Source organism: Gracilinanus agilis, chromosome 3 (assembly GCF_016433145.1).
Source record: "Gracilinanus agilis isolate LMUSP501 chromosome 3, AgileGrace, whole genome shotgun sequence".
Lineage (NCBI taxonomy): Eukaryota > Metazoa > Chordata > Mammalia > Didelphimorphia > Didelphidae > Gracilinanus > Gracilinanus agilis.
In genome coordinates, this window is record NC_058132.1 from 263,633,491 (window position 1) to 263,652,178 (window position 18,688).

An 18,688-nucleotide genomic window follows, 5' to 3' on the forward strand; every position below is an offset into this window, starting at 1 on the left:
GAGCACTTACAGGACTCACAATAATTTAGGGAAGAGGTAATGAAAAACTGAACTGAGGTGGTGGAAGTCAGGAGAAAGGCAGGGACAAATAAATGAAACAATGAGCAGACAGAGCCTTCTAGGACCTGTCAAATGTGTAAAAGGGAAGAAAGAAGAGAAAGAAGAAAGACAATAATAACTTGGTTCCTCTATAAAAAGCAGGAATTTTTGCTTTAAAAAGTGGGCTGTGGACTAGTTTATCAATAATACTTGCATTGCAGTTTTAACAAATATCACTATTTGTTAAGTGAGTTCACAGAGTTCAGATTAAGACACATTCTGAATATCCGTGCCATACACAAAGACTTAGAGCTGGAAATGAACCTGTCTAATCCCCTCATTTTGCAGATGAGATAAATGAGGTCATAAATGGAAGACCTGCTCAAAGTCACATAAGTAATAATTAGCTAAGCTAGACATGATAACAAATCTAATTCTCTTCCTGTTATTTCCTATGCTGCTTTTCCTTACATAGTAGGGGCTTGATAAATGTTTACTGAATTGAATTTGTTGAGTGCATGTCAATTTAAGGCTTTCATTTGAATCAGTTATCCCTCCTTTTTTTCACCATTTCTTCAGAACCTTTCTCAGAAAGACACCATATTGAATAGTCAACATAGGACAATGTTTTGAAGATAAAGTGGGAAGGATGAAAGAATTTTTATGTAGAGAACTTTTTCTCCTGAGCAGCTTCAAGCAGACAACAAAAAGGAATGTGGGTGATGTGGGATAAAAGCAATGCAGGTGGTTGCCTGAATAAATGTGAAAAGATTATATATATATATATATTTATATATATGATATATATGTATGTATATACATATATATGTATAGGGAGAGAGAGAGAGAGAGAGAGAGAGAAAGAGAGAGAGAGAGAGAGAGGGCTCAATGCAATGTTAGTAGTGTTCTCCTGGTTGTTAAAATAAGATCACTTATTAAGAGATCATATCAAAAAAATCTTTAAAAAGGGAGTGGCTGTCAAGGGTTAATCATATATACCAAGAATAAAGATCTCAAACAATTCTAAGTTAGTAAATTCCTGGAACTCTTCCAATACAACACATAAAAAATCAGCATAAAATTATAAATTTTAGTGGAAGGTCACTTCTACAATCAAGAAAATAGTTTTGAAGGAGAAATGATATGTAGTACATCAATTAGATATATTTTATTTAACCATAGAGGGCAAAACTAGGGGGAAATGGTATATATTGTGATAGTTGGTGGCCCAGTGGATAGAGCTTAAGGCCTGGGGAGGAGAGGTCCTGAGTTCGAATGTGACCTCAGATACTTTATGGCTATGTTACCGTGAACAAATCACTTAACTCCAATTGCCTAGCTCTTGACACTTCTGCCTTGGAACTAATTCTGAGTATCAATTCTAAGGCAGAAGATAAGGTTTAAAAAATAGTGTTTATTATAGAAAGAAAGATTTAGGTCTTACTTCCTAACAATGAGAATTATTAGGTTCCATTTGCTCATTTGTTGGAGATCATAGGATCACAGATTTAGGACTGGAAGGTACCTCAGAGGTTATCCAGCCCCAACTCTTTCATTTTCAGATGAGGATACTGAAGGTCAGAGAGATGCTCAAGATCACTCAGGAAGTAAGTGGCAGAATTGGGATTGGGATTAGAACCCACATATTCTGAGTTTTTTGGACAATATTATTCTGCATTTATAGTGTAGAGAGAATTCATGTTTAGATAGAGATTGGACTAAATGATCTCTGAGATACCTTTCTTTTTTAAAAAATTGCATTTTTTTCAGTCAAGCATTTTTTTCTCCCTCCCATCCCTCTCCCTTTTGAAAAAACCCCAAGAAAAACAAAACCTCTGTAACAAATATGCATAGTTTGAGAGTCCCTTTTAATTCTGAGGTTCTGTGAATTCTAGGTTTGGCCAAAGTCATCAGTGAGTTTGGAGATCACAAAACAATAAAAGACCTGAGGTTATTGTTAACCATTAGAACATCTCTTCTGAATGAAGCTTGTGGTAGGTACATAGATGATGGTGGTGATGGCAGTGGAAGTGAGTTTAAAGCCCCAAAAGAAGAATGTGGAACAGGGGTAAGGGAGAGTAGCCTTGGCGCTGTCCTCACCCTGATGTTCCCTATGGTTTCATTTTGAGGTATGGCTTCCTAGGGGGCTCTAAATTTGCACAATTTCAATTTTCAGATCTCTTTAAGTAGAGTACTGATTTAGAGAAAAGAGGCAGGATAGATAATTCCTTCAAAAACAATGATTTTCTCAAATTAATTCTGTGGCTCTTTGAAGGGAAAGAACAGAAACTATAAAAATACCATTTTGCTAAACTGCTTCATGTACCAAGGAATACATCTTGATTAAATACAAATTAAAAAAATTAAAGCTTCTCCAGAAATTCACATCACCTCAAAGTCCTCCTACTTGAGTTTCATTTAAAATGTGTCTTTACATCCTTGGACTTCCTCACCAAATTAGTAGCTGGAATAAATGCCAGCCAAGAGGAAGTATCCCCCTTTTGGTGCATAACAGAGAGATCTCTACCTTCTGACATGTTTCTGTGGAATTTATTCTCAGATGGAGAGAGGATTGGAGGAGCTTCGTTTCTCACATTCATCTATGAATCCTAGGAAATGGACATATGGGAGGAAAAGGGAGCATAGCAACAGGTAATGCTACACCAGACCCCACTAAAACCAACATGCAGCAAGACAAGAGGCCAGCCAAGAGGACCATCTGATACCCAGATGCCACTGCTGAAAAAATTCATTCCGAAGCTTGGCAGCAATTTCCTGCATCTGTCAAGTTAACCACATGAAAGACTATAGATTGACATGAAGAACCAGGCTGACAAAGAGGGCAGAAAAGAACACATCAAATGCTATAATCCTCAAGAGGATGGGGAGCCAAGAGAATGTTGCAAATGCATTCATTTACTCAAGTGATCTGTGATTGTATTGCTCCTTATTAAAAGTGATGTCAAGGAAGACTGAACTGTCTGCAGATGCACATTGAGATGAACCTAATTAGACTTTCACAAAAACTTCTTTCCCCAAAAGGTGATTAAAACATTCCACCTCCCTCCACCCCCATGGAGAAAACCCTCTTCGAAAAATGTAGATAGAATGTGATTACCCTTTGACCCCTGAATATCATTGTTAGGCATATATCCCAAAGAGGTCAAAGAAAGAGGAAAAGGTCTCATATGAACAAAATTATTTATAGTAGTTCTTTTTGTAGTGCAGGGAAATGGAAACTGAGGGGGTGCTAGCCTATTGGGGGAATGGTTAAGTAAATTATGGTATATGGATGTAATGGGATATTATTGCACCATCAGAAATGGAGAAATGGACATTTTCAGAGGAAACTGGGAAGATATCTGTGAACTGATTCAGAATGAAGTGGACAGAACTAAGGGAACAATTTATATAATGATCAGTCTTATGAAGAAAATAACTTTGAAAGACTTTAAAATTCTAAATGGTGCAATGTCAAACTCAGTTTCCAAAGAAATAGAAGGAAAAGAAAATGAGTTCATATAAAAAATGAAAATAACAAATTATAATAAAAAACAAGTAGATATCTTCAGATTATTTTTCAAGGAGTCTCAGACTGAAAGTATTCTTCTCAACTAGGTAAAAAAAAAGAAGACTGTTTAGATATATAATCACAGAAAGGACAATAAAGAGTAAATGTAAAGCTTCCCTGAGAATTGGAGCAGGGATATGTGAGACAAAAGAAAAAGAAGGAGGTGACTATGAAATGATTTTAAAATATTAGCATTTTCTCTGAATCTCTTTATCATTCTATATCATTTTTAGGAGGCTGTCATGAATGCTTAGACAAGATACTGATTGAAATACTCTGCTATCTTTACTCGGGAAAATTTCTATTAAAATCAGGGAATTTCTGTCTATCTATGAAGACTTCAAAAATCAGTCTTCTTTAAAATGTTCCCAGTGTTTATAATATGACTTTCATTTTGCCTAAAACTTTTTGCTTCCTTTCAAAGCAGGTGCTTGAAGAGCTTTTCATCACTTCTTGGAAAGTATTAAAGGAATAGAACAATGTTTACCAATGACATATTGGATCTGCTTTAATGGCTGTTCTGACTTGGTATGGTCTTTTATGCATGAGGAGAGACTAATTTAAAATATTAAAAAAACTAAGAGAAATAGTTGGGATGGAGTGGGGAGATTAGGAAAAAATCCCATTGACTATTTGACAATTGGGAAATTGAGGAATCTAAATCCAGATATTTAAGATGGGTAAATTTTTACTGCAGGCGTTCACTAATCTCAAGTGTTGTTTTCTAAGAATGTATAAATTATTACAATATAAATATAGGCAAAGCTTAGCAATTATCAAGATCATGTGACAACAATAAATATAGTATAATCTTCCAAAAAAAGGCTTATACATTAAGTTGTTCTCTCCAACTATAACAGAGCTTCACTTTCTGCTCCCCATACAGTTATTCTTTGACACATTTATTTATTATAAATAGCTAGAGTTTTGTGCTTTTTTAAGTTAACATCACATCTACTTTACATCCAATAGTTTATAAAAGAAATTTTCTTTTCTCATCAAGGCTCAAACAATCCCATAAAACACTACATGATTTCAATTGCTCTGGTAATCTAAATTTCCCCTTCTATGTTTTCGAGGGTAGGCATGTGAAAATAGTTGGCAATTCCCCAGGATATCAGAACAAAAACAAGATAGTGCATGTTTTATATTTATAGAGTGCTTTAGATTTTTTTTAACCACTCAATAACTGTGTTGATTGCATTTAGCATGGGTTACTGAAAAGGAGAGTGTTCAGTCTAACCATCTAACCACTATACAGCAAATATGTAGCAGTTAAATTTTTTTTTCAGTTTTCATAGTAGCAAAGTGAAATCATATTTAATTAGCATATAATTAAAATATGCCTTTCATTGTATTTCCTTTTTTCACCATTTCCCATAAAACTTTCATTGTATTTATTAAAGAATAAATAAAATACATTGCTTTGTTTATTGAATCCAGTGAGAATGCCAGACACCACTTTCTATCATTTGAGACTTTCCTTTTTTTTATCCTAGCAAAGGAATATTTAGTTAGAAAAACTTTCGAGAGAATGAAAGTGAAAGAATGTGAATGCTTAAAAATAATTCACACATGTAAGTGTAAGGTTACATTAAAAGGAGAATCAAAGTCTTAAGGTTTAAGTTTAATTGGTGGTAAATTGCAATTTTCAAAATAATAAGTGAGGCAGAATATGCAAAGTCTAAGACATTCTAATCAGTTCCAGTTACATAAAATTTACATGCTTTAAGTTGAAAAGTTTGTTAAAAACATACCTTTAGCTTGTGTTCTTTTCTGTTGATAATAACAGCAGTGATCTGTTGGTCCATAAAGATAAGAATAGTACAAAGCAAAGCTGGAATTATAGCAGCAATCACTGTCCACCATGGATTTGGTCCCAATGGGGTAACAAACCAGCCACGGTCATCCCTTGTGGGCTGTAGGAATTTTTAAAAAATGTGTATCATTAATATACAATAATAGTACCTATTCTATTGCAGTCTTGCAGATACTACCAGGAAAACTGATGAGATAATCATTCAGTAATTAGATATAAATATCGTCTTCAGTATAAAGACAGAAAAGCTACTCTAACATAAAACCGAATTAAAATATTACATCTCGTTAAATTGACATATGCCTTTTAACCTATCAGTAATGTAAACATTTGTGTAGATTTTAAAACACTGTCTATAGGTCAATTATTATTTATTCATCTAGTATTATTTGTCTGGCTTTAATCTTTATGGTGGAGGCACTTGAGACCTCAGCCATTTATTAATAAGAATATATTAAAAAGCATAGAATGGCAGAGAGGTAAATGAAACTTACCAGACATTACTAAAACTTGGGTATTCCATTTAAAAAATGAAGACTCATGGAAATAAATAAAAAAACTTCCTGTGGACATTTTAAATTGGTATTTGGGACAGAAAAGGAGAGGAAAGTGGAAGACACGAGATGAGAAGTGAGGAAGGAGGAGAGAGGAAAGAAGAAGGTGGAAAGAGCAAGGGTGGGGGAGAAGAAAAAGGATAGGAGGAGAATGAAAGGGAGAGTTTCACCTTGAAAACACTTGGAACTTTCAGTTTTGGAGATGGGATTCCAATGGCATAGTCAATTAAAACCATAGACAAAATAGTGAGAAAGACAGCAAAGTCACTCACTATAGATCGGACCTAGATGTAATGAAAAACAGAAAAAGTCACTTGGAACAGTGAAGTATTGTGAGTCAAAAAAAAATGAAGTTTGTGGCAGCACAAAGTCACAAAATTCCATCATTATGGGTTTGATTATTATCTTTACCTTTTTATCTAAAATAAAACCAATACATAAACAGTTTATAAATCAAAACATTGCTATAGCTATACCTATACGTAGATTAGAATTAAGGTTTCTGAGCCAGAGTCAAAAGAGAACTTTGAGGCATCCCTCTTTGCCTCAGTTTCCTCATTCGTAAAATGAGCTGGTGAAGGAAATGGCAAACCACTATAGTATCTTTGCTTAGAAAACCCCAAAGTGAATCATGAAAATGGACACAAATAAAACAACTCAGCCCTAATAATAATAACAACAAAGTCAACTCCCTCATTTTATTTATGAAAGGTCTGAGGCTCAAAGAGATCTTCTACAGGACACATCAAGATATGCATACACACCCACACACGCACACACACACAAACACACACAGTTAGTTGCAAAGTTCCTTGTGCCACAGATAGAAATGCTGCTTAACATTAGCTGGCATATAGCAATAATGGTGGTTGTATCCTAATTTAGTATTTATTCAATAATCCAAAGCTGTCAGATCTCTAAGCTCGTGAACTTTTTAGGAGCTAGAATAAGGTTAGGTAGTCTGGATTTTGCCTGACGTTTATGGGTCATTGTTGAAAATACTTTTCATATTTTTGAGAGGAGATATGCACTCAGGGGACTAAGAAAATAGACATGGAATTACAGAATTTTATAGAAGGAAGGGATGGACTCTAGCATTCATTGTAAAAGTGAGTGTGGTATACAGAGCACTGAATTGGGTGTTAGAAGTAATAGATTCTGATCTTAGTTTTACAATTTATTACCTATGTGAACTGGGGCAGATCACTTAATAGCTGTGGGACTCAGTTTCTCATCTATAAAAGTAATGGACTTAGATCATCTCTAGCATACCTTCCAGTTCTAAATCTATGATCCTATGCTTTAGTTACTCCCTTTAATTTCATAGATGGGAAGCTGAGACCCATAAGGTAATTTACCCAAGGTCGTACAGCTAGTGAATGGCAGAGCTAGAGCTTGAATTTATTTCTAATGATTTTCAACTCAGTGCTCTTTCCATTAGACTATCTAATTTTAAACAGTTATAGAAAATTAAAAAAATAGCAACAGCTTAAATTGATATAGTGCTTTCAGGCTGGGAAAGGGATCTATAAATATTTGATTTTCACAACAAATCTGCTCCCCCTTCCTCCCCCCTCATTTTATAGAGCAGAAAACTGAGGTAAACACAGGTTAAGTGATATGCCCAGGTTCATACAGATTGTGTCTGTGGCAAGATTTTGATTCAGGTCTTCCTGAGCTCAGAGACTTAGCATACAATTATGTACTACCTCTGAGTCTTATTTAGATGTAGCTTCTAAGGATGTTTAAGTTACTTCAACTGGCACATGGATGTGAAATCAACAATGAAAATATGAAAAAATATAATTAAAGGGATAACTAGGATCGTGCGTTGTGTCTCTTTCACAGGACATGCTTAAATTATAGCAAGATTTAGCTTATGAAGGATGTCTTTGAATTACAACAAAACATATGCAATAGCTTTTGTTTTGGCTAAAAAGAAGGATTACTTTGATATTAAATGATAAAATTTAGCCTAAAGGAAAAAGAAATCCTCCACCTTCCTAAGGGAAGGAGGTGGGGACCAAACAGAAGGCCTCTCTGGCAGGAACAGCACTTGAAGCATTTTCCCTGTCTGGAAATTTGATTATCATCTTCAGCTCACCCCCTAAAGAGCTTGTTTTTGGCTGGATCAGACGTTATAGGTGTTACTTTGCCGCATTAAATATTGAACTAAGCTGTTTCTGTTTATTTTCAATTCTAAACATGCAGATGTAATTGGGGTGGGAGGAAGAGACCGACACTTCTTTCTTCACCCATCGTCTACAAATCAGAACAATATTCCAATAAGCCTTGCATCTTATGTCATATAGAGGCTCATAGGGGTTCTGCAAGGTCTCTGTGAGCCCCGAAGGGCACAATGGAAAATGGGTGATGCAGGCAAGGTATATAGGCAGCCACCCAGGATAAAGTAACCAAGTTCTAGAGGAAGAAGGTTAGAATTGCCTATCATTGCCATTTGGAGATGGGAAAAGAATTGATGGATAAATATAATTTCAAATATAAACACCATTTCAAAGTAATATTTTTAATGTTATATTGCTTGCTGTTAATGAAGAGGATGACCAAGGTACCTTTGTTGGAAAATATCGGCTAGTCTTGAATTGCTTCAGTGTAGATGACAGAGTAACTGTGGAGAAGAACAGAATCACTGACCAAAAGAGGACATCTGGAACATATGGATGCTCGTGCCCACAAGCTCTTCCAACATATTCTCCATGCAAAGAATTACATTCCTGTTGAAGGGAATGGAAACAAATGGTGAAATTAAGGAAGCAATAGAGGCTAGAACATATATAGTGTTGATGTAGCTACCTTTGGTTTCAATATCTCAAAGTAGTTTACATAGCTTGAGTTCCATCAGTCTGAACTATCTGAACAAGAATATTATTTTTAAAAAAATTCTTGCCATCTGTCTTTATTGATTCTAAGGCAGAAGATCAGTGAGGGCTAGGCAATGGGGGTTAAGTGACTTGCCCAGAGTCACAGAGCTGGGAAGTGTCTGAGGCCACATTTGAACCCAGGACCTCCCATCTCTAGACCTGGCTCTCAATTCACTGAGTCACCCAGCTGCTATCCCCATCCCCCAAGAAAATTCTTCAATCCTTTCCTTTTTAGATCTAAGTTACAAAAACATGGCATTTATTATAAGTATGAAAGAGAATACAAGATTTCTTAGACAAAAGATATTTATTGATGCTTGACATGATCTCAGTAAAATGCTAGGGAGATCCTGTAAATTAGTGGGAGAGGCAAAAGGAGCATACATAATAGAATTAGAAGATGAAGAAGTACTGAAACATGATAAAAACAAAGGCGATTCAGAAGTGGCAGAGATCATTTCAGGTCAGAGTTAGATAGAGATAGATAGAAGAGGAAGGACCTGACCTGAAGAATGAAGATTAGATTCATCAATAAACATAGGGGAAAATTGAAAAAGAAAATCAGAGAGTAAGAAATTCCCATTTTAGTAAGAATTTTTTAAAATTAAAAATGTAATAATATTTTAATTTTTCCACAATCACATAAAATTTTTTTAATTTTAATTTTTTAAAGTGTGAGCCAAATTCTCATCCTCCCTCTTTCTTCTCATGCACTCCTGAGACAATAAGCAATCTGATACATATTTTATGGATATAATAGTGTAAAACATCTTTTAATATTAGTCATTTTGTGAAAGAGAAATTGAACTAACAAAAGAAAAAAGTGAAATATAGTATATTTTGATATATTCTAGTCACTGTTGCTTTTTATAGTCTCTTTGTCCAAATATTTAATCTTAGCAAGTAAGATCATCCTAATCTAATTCAACAAGAATTTGTTAATAATAATAGAAAAAGTTGCTAAAATGTATATAAGTCTTTATGGTTGGCAGAGCATTTTATTGTCTGAGCAGGCCTCAGTAACCCTATGAGGTAGATGAACTATTAATATTTGAAGCAAGATACACATTCAGGCCCAATAACCTATTTATTATGTTACCTAGTATCTTCATATTAAGCACCAACTATTATGTTTAAGGTGCAGGGAAAACAAACAAACAAAAAAACTTCAAAAGATCTCTGTGGTAAAGGAACCTACAGTCCACTCACATGCCTGTTGAAGGCAAATGTTGGTATCTGGTATGGAGAAGGCTTATCTACCTGCAGCCTAAGAGTCACTCTGGGGTTTGTCTCTCACTCATTATTACATATTTTTTATTTGCTATAATTCACACATTACTAGAATTAAGCCATTCTAAAAAGTAAATCCAATGAAAAAAATATTGATATATTCAATTAACAATTGATATTTAGAATGAGACCAGCATGAAAGAACAAACAAATAAAAAGTCCTCTCTATTCTGGTTTTCAAAAATAAAGGAGGCACTCATTTCCAAAGAATCTGAACTGGGTTTCTGTTCCACTTGAACCACAAATCAAATCTTGTCTTACTTTTTTTTCCCTGGGCCAGAATAATGTTGACAAAAAGGAAATGAGTTCAAAGAACCAAAGTGGCTAAAAAATCTACAATCTATATAAGAAGTGTGGTGGTGGTGGTGTGTGTGTGTGTGTGTGTTCACGTGTGTGCCTGGGGATGGAGGAAGAGTTGACATCTTGAATTATAATTTTGTATAGCATTTGCTAAAAAAAAACCATAAATGAGGTAAAGGAAAATTAAGGCAGAAGCTATTATTCTCCTCAACATGTTTTGGCAATGAAAAGAATTGGCCAGAATTAGGGCCATTTAAACTTAGAGTGGGAAAAACAATAGAAAGAGGTACTATATAGACATATTCACAGTATCAAACAGGACAAATCTTTTCTGGCTGTTATCCTCCACCACTGCTTTCTAGAATTTCCCAGGGATGGAACACTATACAGTCTTTCTAATAACTTATTATGCCATAAGGTGGCAGCAGAGTCCATAAAAATTTTTTTCCTTCTTCTGGACTGGCTGAGAAAAATGCTTATACAACACAAAGATTATGGAAAAGAAATTAAGTCTTCTGAAGTTTGAGTTTTCTTTCATTCAAAATAAAAAAGGCTTGAGATATAAATTCCCATTTGGGAATATTTTAAAGGTCTCGGGTTTCCTGTTTCGCTGAGAACCTGAGGCAAATCTTGCCTTGAATTATTGGTCCTTGTGGTACAACTGGATCTATTTGGGAAAATCTGCCCTCTTTGATTTCCATCACCAAGCAGTTTCTAATGGCTTACTCCTATTGATTATACTTTCATTACATCTCTCTAGTATTTCCTCCTCTAACATTTCATTTACCTGCACTATTACAATAACCTGTGAGGAGGACTCCCTGCCTCGTCACTCTCCAGTCCACACTTCATATGTCAAATTGATCTTTTTAAAGTAAATGATATGATCGTGTGACCCCACTACTCAATAAATTCTAGTGGATCTCTGTTTCCTCCAGGATCAAATAAAAAATCTTCTTTTTGTTTTTTAGAACCCTGAATGACTTGGTACCTTCCTTCTTTACTAGCCCTTTTATCCTGACTCTGCCTCCACATATTCCAAGATCCAGTGATACTGGCCTTCTTGCTATTTCTTCAATTAGATACTTCATTTCTGAACCCAGGGCAGCATTTTCATTGGCTTTTCCCAATAATGCCTGGAAAACTCTGTCTCCTCATTCCTCCCATACTAGATTCCCTGGCTTCATTCAAGTTCCAGCTAAAATTTCATCTTCTATTAGAAGCCTTTCCTGATTCCCCGTGATACTACTATTTCTCTCCTATTGGTTATCTCCAAATAATCTTGTATTTATCTTGTTTGTACATAGTTGTTTGTGTATCGTCTCTCCCATTAGAGTGTGAGCTCCATGACAGTAGGGACTATCTTTTGCCTTTCTTTGTATCCCCAGTGTTGAGCTTAGCAGTCAGTATGTCTGACAAATAATAGGTGCTTAATGAATATTGATTGACTGACTAATGATCCTTTAAAAATCCCTGTCAATAAGTAGTTGGTCCTTGCAAATGTAGTTTTCAATGTCTATTAAAAGAAAGCAAAAAAAAAACCTCTAATTCAACAAATAGGCTATGTGAGGTATGGACCAGAGAAAATGAAGATGAAATAGGAATCTTTGCCCCCAAAGTCATAATAACCATAATATATTAGGATGAAAAACTTAGTTATGATACCTATTATACAGAGATATGTGGAAATAAAATTTGTCTGTCTTTTAGTTTCCTGCAAGAGATTTGCCACTTTTCCCTAAGGCAATTTTCATAGTGTAATGGAAAGAGTATTGGATTTGGAGTCAGAAAACCTGGACTCAAATCCTGCCTACCACCTTTTACTATCTGTGTGGCCTTCAGCATGTCATTTCAACCTCTGGACTCAGTTTCCTTAACCTTGTAATTAGCAGGTTGGTCTAGGTGTCCTACAAAGTACTTTAAAATTTAAGATCTATGATTGTAAACACTTGTTATTTTCCAGCCATTCTTACAGTTCTTAATCTCAGTTGAACTTTGGTGAACAATAGGGACACAGTATAGTTAATGAAAAGAAACACAAAAAAATCTTAGGTCACAATTTTGTTAATCATTTCAAACATTTTTCTCTGAAGACTTTTGTAAGAACACTAAGAAATGGCAAAAATCTGTCTGTAAAGTCTTTTGTACTATTTCAAGAAATACACGATTACTAATGGTATAATAATACTACTACTCTTTTCTGGATTCCTTTGCAAGTGAAAATGCTATTGAAATCCTGAAAGAAGATCGAGCAGAAGAGAGATAGAAGAGAAAGGGAATCTAAAGACTAAAATAACCAATCTCTTTATTAGATTGTCTTGCTCACTTCCTTAAATTAGATATTTATAAAGTGCCTGGCATATGGAAGGTGCTTAATAAATGCTTGTGCTCTTCTTCAGCTTCCTGGTTTAAAGCCTTTTTACTCCCCTGCCTTGTATTTCTTTTGGTTGAATCTTGATCTCTATTGTTGGAGGTGGAAATGCTATTTCAAAAACACCTTTCGATATGATAATCAAAGCCTCACCTACTCAATCCACTTAATAAATTGTAGTTGGTCCTCTTTTCTACCAGATTCAAGGAAAAAAGGAAAACATAAACTTCATTTAATTTATTCTCTGTGAATCCACTCAAATGGAGAAACAATGGCTAAACCCCCAACCCCCAAACAAAAAATAACCACATCCTACTTTAATCTGGGCTTATTTTATAGGCTTATATGAATTGCAGCCTACCCTTCCTTCTCTGAAGCACCATATCCCTTCTCAAGGGAAAAACTGAATTTTAAGACTAAACACTGTATCAGAATGTTTCTTCTCAAGTCTTTTCCATCTAATAAAAGGCTCAGACCACAATAGGTATATATAAAATAAATACATATTACCAAGGTCTCAGGTTAGAAAGTTTAAGTTTTGTTCATTTCCTTTGTTTTCTTTTTTGTTTGTTTGTTTTAACCCTTACCGTCTGCCTTAGAATCGATGTATTGGTTCCAAGACAGAAGAGTGGCAATGAGGGTTAAGTGACTTGCCCAGGGTCACATAGCTAGGAAGTGTCTGAGGCCAGATTTGACCCTAGGAACTCCTGTTTCTAGGGCTGGCTTTCAGTCCACTGAGCCACCCCGCTGCTTTGTTTTCTGAAGAAGGAATTAAAGTTGCAACAAGTCTTTTGGTTCCACTTTACTGTATCTATAACTAGAGATCCTAAAGTTCTAAACTGTATAAAGGAGTTTGTCTAAGACCGAAAAGTGAAGAAAAAAGACCATTTTACCTATCAACTAAAGAATCATGTGCGATACAAATAAGATATAGTCCTTTCCCTAAGTTGGAGAAACCAGAATCAACATATATGAAGAATGCAATAGCAATTAAGTGAGATAATTAATGAATGGAACAGTCTGGAAAGCCAGAGAACTCTTAGTATCTGACAAGTTTTGTGTAGAACCTAGAACAAAACCTTACTTTTAGATCTTCTAGATAATACTGATAGCATAGAGAAATGTACCAAGGCATTTATAGAAAAAATAGGTAGTAGAACCTTGAGGAAAACTGAATATTTTCTTATGCTGCTTTAAATTGAGACCTTTCAGAATGAGAAGACTTAGCCACTGTATAGCTTTTCTTGTGGTAGAAAAGGCCATTTGTGGCCAAGAATAGCAATTATTCCTTGTAAAAAACTGCTTTTAAGTAATGAAAAATAATATGAAAATTCCTGCCAGAATGTTCACGCCTAGCGGGTGAACACAAACCCAACAAAAACAATTTAGATTTTCTTTGATTGGAAAAAAATTTTCCATAGTACAATGTTTGACCCTCAAACTTATTATACTTAATCAGAACCATTTGGTTATCTAAATTGCCATAACTGCAAGTTTTTCTTTCATAAGATAAACTGCTAGACTGGCTACCTTATATTTAATTATTATTCCTGTAATAATGGATTACATGGTATGGTTAATATCCAGAACACATGAAAGCCTGACCCCACTGCTTTCCCAGAAATTACATTATCCTTTAAAATCATAGGTGGAATTGTTTGGCCTTCAGTAAAATATGATTTGGACAAGTAATGCTGGGTAGTGAATAGAGGGTAGAGGCTAACCTCTAAGACAGGAAGACAAATTCTGTTCCTGACACAATTGTATTTGTGTGACTATGGACAAGCCATTTAGTGTCTCAGTGCCCCAGACAACTCTCTTAAGATTAAAAGTCAAAGGACAGTTGCCAGTCTACAATGATTCAGTTGGTTTCCTTCCGGGAGGGAAGTTCCCTTAACCCGAGGAAATCATAGGACAAAACTGAAACAAAGCAAAACAAAATTGAAAAAAAATCAGCTGAAGATTGAAGATAGAAAAGTATAGAAAGATAAAAATCAGTAATAGTAATTATACAGACATTTTTTACATATCTACAGCATGCAAAGTACTGGGTTACATTTTAGAGGAGATACAAAGTTTACATAAGACATAGCTCTTCCCTTCATATACCTTTCAGTCTAGTAAGGGAGTAACACAAACTTAGAAAGCTATAATATACTATATTGCACGATAAACGCGTTAGAGAGTTGAAAAATATAAAGCTATATGAGAATACCAATGAAGTATGGAGAAAGGGAGAGGAAACAGATTTTTCTTTAGGAGGCAAGATTTAAGTTGGGCTTCATGAATAAGAAGGGCTTTAACAGATGAGGACAAGGAAAGGCAAAAGAACCACTATATGTAAGGTTCAGAAGCAGGAGAATTCAGAGTAGTTAAAAATAGGCCTGGAAGGTAACACGATGCCAGTTGTGTGTGTAAGATTGGATATTTACACTTTTTTTTATAGACCATAAAGAGCCACTAAAGACTTTTGAGCAGGAGAGTGACATAAATAAAGCTATATAAAAGAACATATATCTTAAGAGCTGTGTGAAGGAAATATTAGAAGGGATAAAGAGTGGAACTGAGAAGCTTGTTAGGAGGCAAGTGAAATAGTCTAGGTGGGTAGTGATGAAGGCTTATACTAGGATGGTGGTAGTGGGAATAGAAAGAAGAGAATGGATGTTACAGAGGTTGTATCGATAGTATTTGTTGTTGCTTGCCCTATGTTTTTGAAGAGGACCAATAATTTAGAAAGTGAATGGTTTCAAAGGGTAAAGGAGAAGGAAATTATCAAAGACATCATTGAGGTTTTTTTTAGAAGACCAGGATGATTGACAATAAGGCCATATTGAGAAATGGTGAATAAAAAAGGAAAAACATTTTAGGAGGAGACACAATGACTCAGTGGGACATTCAGTACAAGGTGGAGATGTCCTGGAGAATTTTGGGATGCAGTGTAGAGGACAGAAGAAAAAGTCAAGAGCCAGTCTTTAGAGATAGCATGATACAGAGGATAGAGCACTGGAGTTGGGATCATGGGGATCTGAGTTCTAATTCCACATTATATACGTAACTATATGACCCTGGACAAAATTTTTAACCTCTCTTGCCTAAGTTTCCTTATCTGTAAAATTTAGGGGCTGAATTTGATATCTTCAAGGATCTCTCCTCCAACTCTAAATCTTTGATCCCATGATCTGTGACTCTATGTCAAAGAAAACAGATAGTTATGAGAGAAAATTGTGAGATACAGTTGGGAGGAGCTAGGAGAATTAAAGAAAAAGTACCATGAAATAGGATAGGTACACATATAAAACCATACAAAACAAAAGAAATGGCAACAGGAAAGCAAGGGTGCTGTGATTTCCTGACCCTAACAACTTCCTTCATCAGTCTGACTGGCCCATTTCCTATAAGCAGTTTTCTGGTCTAAGAGCATAAAAGGTCCCAACCAACCTAGAGTGGTATCATTGACATTACGCCTACCACAAATGAAAGTGCCATTTTCATATCTTGCCCTTTTTAAAGGAGGTTCTCATAAGATAGGCACCTTGGTTCTTTTTTCAATAGCACATTTGTCCCAAAATAGAAGGCAATTGTCTTCATTATTCCATCTCTCTTGATATATTAATACTGAAGTGATTTGAGTATAGCGCCATAATAGACAAACCTTTCTGCTGCCCATAGCTGGTATTGAGAGAATACTGCAAATAACATTTCAGCAGCTAAACTGAGATGTTAACAAAGTATCCCCTCCCCCTCAGTGTAGCCTGAACAGCTGGAGAAGTATTGGATGGGGGGGAAGGAGGGGAGTTTAAAATAAAAGCTTATAGATTCTTTCCACACAAGGCAGCTTTGGTTTTGCCATCTGGTAGAATTTAGGTCAAATCCGTTGTTGTCATTAAATGTGTTTTGACTTAATCTCAGTCATGGTCCCTTGTTGTTCATATGTAAATTTGTCTTCAGAGTAAATGCACAATGAGACTCAGTCCTACTTCTCACATGAACATGTTCATGAGGATGATAAAGTAATAACTAGCTCATTAAAATGTAACTGAAACTGCTCAGGTTGAAAATCATTCTTCATTCTCTAATGATGTATATGCACATTTTATTCTTGTTGACATTCCAAGTTTTAGTAGGATGGATTGGTTTCAAATTTTAACAACAGCCTCCCAAAAGATAATATTCATCCTTTCATTAATCTTTCAATATTTCACTTACTGACACAGTTAAGTTCTTCCAAATTATGTCAGAGGCAGAGATATTGAATTCTTTCCATTCCTTCAAGGTATCATTGCTAGGATTATGTGGTTCCACACAATTACATCTGAAAAGACAAACAGTGTTTTTTTAATTCATAAATTTTTATTTATGAGCAAATGTTAACTTGACTGTCTATAAATAGGCACTTTTGCTCAGTTGAGCCCAATATCACTTGGTTCTCCTGTTTGTTGTCTTTTCTCTTCTTCTACCTCTAGAAAACAGGGCAGGCAATTCAATTAAGCAAAATCCAATTCAATTCGACAAATATTTACTGAATACCTAACATAAGCAAAGTACAGTGAGAGATATTGAGGGAGAAACATAAATAAATAAGATAGATTATCTGGGTCCTAAAGAAGCTTACTGCTTATGATTCAATCCACTTTTTGCTCCTTCTCCATCTGGAAAATTACACTTAAAAATATAGATTGCCTTAATGGCCACTGGGCCAATTTCTGATGTCCCACTAGCCTCAGTGAAATTTAATACTTGGGAAATATGGTAGGTACCATTTACTTTGAAATTCCACAACCAAGCAGGATCAAAGGCAGCAGAAATTTGAAGACATATCTTGATTTTTCTACATTCTTCAACATGACATGTTACTTATTCATATAATGCAACCCAAGCTTATTACTTTAGAGCAGTGATGGTGAACCTTTTAGAGACATTGCCCAAACTGTGACTCTCATGCCACATGTGAGGTTTCCACTTTACCCCAGAAAGGGGAGTGAGGAATCACTCCCATTAGGCTGCTGGGCAGAAGGGTGGGTAATGTGAGAATTATCCTCAGGTGCATGTGGAGAGGCGGAAGAGAGCAGCCCCCTCCAACATGCTCTGGCACACATGCCATAAATTTGACAACATGGCTTTAGAGAAAACATATAGATCAGTTTTTCTGCTTTTGGAGAATGTAACACTTTAATCACAGATAAAATCACAGAATCACAAAGTTTAAAGATCTTGGAGGTCATGTAATCCAATGATACTTAACTGAAAAATTCTACTTTATGTTGTCACCTAAATGTTGTAAACCTCTGCTTAAATATTTCTAGCAAGTGGCAATTTCCCATCTCATTAGATAAACAATTCTGTTTTTTAAAGTCTATTTTTTCTCATACATCAAGTCTCAATCTTCTTTGCAACTTCAACTTATTATTCCTATTCTTCTCTCTGGAGTCAAAAAGAACAAGTCCAATTCTTCTTTCTCAGAAAACCTTTCAAATACTTGAAGTCTGTGTTCATGTGTCCTTTATTCTCTTCTCTAGGTAAAACATCTCCAATTCTTCATCCCATAGTTTGCTTCTCTGGGCATTTTCTCCCTCATCAATTCCCTTTCTTAGGTGTGGCATTCACCTCCCTCACTGTAGTTATTATACCTCTATCAATGAATGCCAGGGAAGCATTAACTGGGAAGTGAAGTCATAGGTACATGAAAGGTGATCTAATAAGGAAAAATATTGGCACCCCCAAATTCCAAATGGGTTGATTTCCAAAAACTTAGTTGTAAATTGGTTGCTTGGCAATGGAGGTGCATTTCCCATAATAAAAAACCATGCTATAAATAGTAGTCATCTTTCTCAGACAGAACACAAACCACTATTTAATTCATTA

At 35.3% G+C, this 18,688-nt stretch overlaps 1 protein-coding gene across 1 annotated transcript in view; it reads right to left on the reverse strand.

The window, feature by feature from the left end:
• SLC4A10 (solute carrier family 4 member 10) overlaps positions 1–18,688 on the reverse strand; it is a 257,844-nt gene that overhangs the window by 31,350 nt on the left and 207,806 nt on the right. Inside the window, exons 16-19 of the mRNA XM_044669107.1 lie at positions 17,033–17,138; positions 8,557–8,718; positions 6,154–6,267; positions 5,368–5,529 (exon numbers count right to left, since the gene is read on the reverse strand). Of these exons, the coding sequence (XP_044525042.1) occupies positions 5,368–5,529; positions 6,154–6,267; positions 8,557–8,718; positions 17,033–17,138 (544 nt within the window). The remainder of the gene's footprint in view (positions 1–5,367; positions 5,530–6,153; positions 6,268–8,556; positions 8,719–17,032; positions 17,139–18,688) is intronic.